At 34.9% G+C, this 3584-nt stretch overlaps 1 protein-coding gene across 1 annotated transcript in view; it reads right to left on the bottom strand.

Annotated features, from left to right (window-relative positions):
• LOC106466118 overlaps positions 1-3584 on the bottom strand; it is a 45288-nt gene that overhangs the window by 40646 nt on the left and 1058 nt on the right. Inside the window, exons 2-3 of the mRNA XM_022394653.1 lie at positions 2492-2694; positions 120-212 (exon numbers count right to left, since the gene is read on the bottom strand). Of these exons, the coding sequence (XP_022250361.1) occupies positions 120-212; positions 2492-2694 (296 nt within the window). The remainder of the gene's footprint in view (positions 1-119; positions 213-2491; positions 2695-3584) is intronic.

The following is a 3584-nucleotide window of genomic DNA, read 5'->3' as shown; positions in this document are numbered from 1 at the left end:
AAAGAAAGTAACTGTTTGCTAGATTAATTCTCACCATGAAAAGAAAGTAACTGTTTGCTAGATTAATTCTCCGCCATGAAAAGAAAATAACTGTTTCAATTTGCTAGATTAATTCTCACCATAAAAATAGAGTTTCCATTTCGTTTGTAGTATACTACACAACGGGTAGAGCTGTCGACATAAATGTTGTCCTTTAGGTCATCAAGGTTAACCTTATGAAAAACAAATATAACAACTAACATTAAACTTTCATCAGTTGAAAAATGTTTCGAACAAGCGTTTATGTCTGATATTCGTAATAAACGATGTTTGATGCAGTGATACAATTTCTTCGTCACAAACTTGTTGTTACATACCAAATATTTCATCGAAAACAAATACAAAAAACCAAGTACCTTTCTTCACATTATATATTTTCTTATAATATCGAGAAAATAAATGCCTATTCTGACTTTTTCCGGAATAATTCCATTGAAGCATAGAACATAGAAGAATTTCAAGAAAGTTGAAAATCAACCTTAGCTATTAACCTCATCTTCACGAACCTAAGATACAGTTATGATTTATAATCTTCGAAGTTAGATTTTTTTTTAAATATAGTGTTTGTACTCTGCTTCAATTTATTTTTTCTAAAGTTAGAGTTTTTTGTTTGTTTGTTTTAGCGCAAAACTACATCATGTACTCTGTTCATTCTGTTCACTGCTCTGTGTAGGTTCCCTGGATATTTGCGTTTGCAGTGCGTAATTTCCCTGCCTCACTGAGGGACCTACACCAGGGGTTTCAAATCTAAAGCGGTAGGCACTCAAGTCCAGCTGTTAGAAGGAGGTCATTTAAAATTCATATATTTAGTGGGTGGTGTTTTAATGAAACATCATTCTGATATTTGTTTTTAGTTGCTCAAGTCGCGTTTCGATCGTTATCAACCTGCCTGTCTTGATTTGCCAGAACGTTCAGAAAATAGTCGTCTGGCGAACACAAAGAAGCATCGAGCTCAATGGAGAGAATGTGATCGCGCATGTCATATTTCCTGGGTTATGACGTTTCATTTATGCTCCGCCCCAGAATGTTAAGTAACCTCCTACTAAGTGTTCACAGCCTAAAGCAAGCGTGTCACGTGTAAACACGTTAGTCCAGTTCCTTTGGCATGCAGTAGTGCTAGGTAAGTCTGTTCAAACAAACAAACAAATCGTCGATTTACATAACAGTCCAAAAATAATTACAATGTTCAAACACGGCAGGTTATGTGATGTTAGTTATTGAATCTGCATTACAGAACTTGACTGTAACAAAAGTTCCACTGAAATTCCCGGTGTCTTCTGGGAGTCAAGACACCTTTGTTACTTAGTAGTAGAAGGGTTTGTGATATTACTCTATACGGATCAGGCTGAGAGAAGCAGACATACAACCAGATATGCGCTTCTTGAATCAAACAAACAAATAAAAAACTAACTGAAGCTGTGTTATTTTTTGTTTAAGTTTTCCCTCAATGTGATGGCCAGGTGGTTAGGGCGCTCGACTCGCAATCTGCGGGTCGCAGGTTCGAATCCCCGTCACACCAAACATGCTCGCCCTTTCAGCCGTGGGGACGTTATAATGTGAAGGCTAATCCCACTATTCGTTGGTAAAAGAGTAGCCCAAGAGTTGGCGGTGGGTGGTGATGACTAGCTGCCTTCCCTCTAGTCTTACACTGCTAAATTAGGGACGGCTAGCGCAGATAGCCCTCGTGTAGCTTTGCGCGAAATTCAAAAAACAAACAAACAAACAAACCCTCAATGTGATCAATATAATTTAAAATTTCTTACTTTAAAAATCACTAGACCAAGGGATTCCCAAATTGGGTGCCACATAAAAGTATCAAGTATTTAGTATTTATAGAATCATTGAATGTGGTTTTTTGCACTAAGAAAGTGTGGGAAACCCTGCTATAAACCACAATTGTTTGAAAAGAAACGTAGCTTGCATGTATTTACTATTCACATATATTTTTTAAATAAAATTTACATGATTTAAAATAGCTTTCCAACTTATTCATCTTATCTATCACAGAAAAGTTATCCACGATAGAAGAAAAACATGAAATGCAAATTTCTGAATTTTTACACACTTGGACAAACGGCTAGGTTAAAGACTTCTAGGCTTAGATATGGCTGTCTCTAAGTTTTACCTACTGACTATAGGAAAGACAGCTAGCCAGATGTACCTGTCATTGGATGGACAGAATAGCGAAACTAACTGTTACTTTTATAACTCGTCCACAATTGAAAGTTTTATTGCCATTTATTAGCGAACCCTCCATCCGTAGCCCGAAATGTTAATCATTAGACCACGCCAAGCCCACAGAAGCAAAACTTCTAACAATTTTCACACTGGCATTCGGATTATTATTACGTACAAAATATTGATGTTTAGTGTGACATCTTAATCTTAAGCTTAAATTACCGAAAAGAACTGAGTTTAAAAACGTTTAATAATCACTTAACTCATCACTTACTTTAACTTCTCGTTCAATTGATGGCTCTTTTTCAGAGCCAAATATTTCAGTGATTCTGAAATTCTCATGGATAATATTTGATTTCCGCAAGTTTAGAGTAAAATTCCTCCCAAGCGCATAAATCTCTACAAAAGTTATTGCTGGAGAATTTCTGAAAACAAGGCCAGTAGATAAGTGAATGACGTCAGTCTTCAATATTGTAGCTGAAATAAAAAAAAAAAACATTCGTAGAAATTGATTACGTTTCTTTCAGGCAGCGTTTCTCTTCTTCTTCATAAAAAAAGAAAGTAGAGCTGAATAAATCATTCATTTATCATAGGTTGAAATCTGTACATAACACGAATTACGTTCTTGTCAATAAAAATAGCTCTTCAAATTGTTGGTGGACACAAAGGCTAATATGGGTCTATAATATATCATAAAGTTCTATTCAAATATTATTTTTCTTCTCCGTAAAACAATCCTCCACTGTGAGACAGGGGTAAATCTATGGATTTACATCGCTAAAATCAGCGGTTCGATTCCCTTCGGTGGACACAGCAGATATCCCGATGTGGCTTTGATATAAAACACATGTATAAAATATAACAACCTTTGTAAGCTCAATCTACCTTAGTCATAAAAATGTTTAGTTTTGTCTGGAGAATAAGTTTTAAATTGTGTTAGCTTACAAGTAGAAGAAACCCATAGTTCTGTAAGTGTTTCGTTTGTAAATTAGTTTGTGACAAAGAAACAAAATAAAGTTTAGTTGCCTTTTTCGTTAATAGGAATGACGAAATTAGTTTGTGACAAAGAAACAAAAGAAAGTTTAGTTGCCTTTTTCGTTAATAGGAATCTCGAAATTAGTTTGTGACAAAGAAACAAAAGAAAGTTTAGTTGCTTTTTTCGTTAATAGGAATGACGAAATTAGTTTGTGACAAAGAAACAAGAGAAAATTTAGTTACCTTTTTCGTTAATAGGAATGACGAAATTAGTTTGCGACAAAGAAACAAAAGAAAGTTTAGTTGCCTTTTTCGTCAATAGGAATGAAGAAATTAGTTTGTGACAAAGAAACAAAAGAAAGTTTAGTTGCCTTTTTCGTCAATAGGAATGA

Source organism: Limulus polyphemus, unplaced genomic scaffold (genome assembly GCF_000517525.1).
Source record: "Limulus polyphemus unplaced genomic scaffold, Limulus_polyphemus-2.1.2 Scaffold72, whole genome shotgun sequence".
Classification (NCBI taxonomy): Eukaryota; Metazoa; Arthropoda; class Merostomata; order Xiphosura; family Limulidae; genus Limulus; species Limulus polyphemus.
Note: the sequence above shows the minus strand (reverse complement) of the source record. Positions and strands in the feature narration are given on the sequence as shown.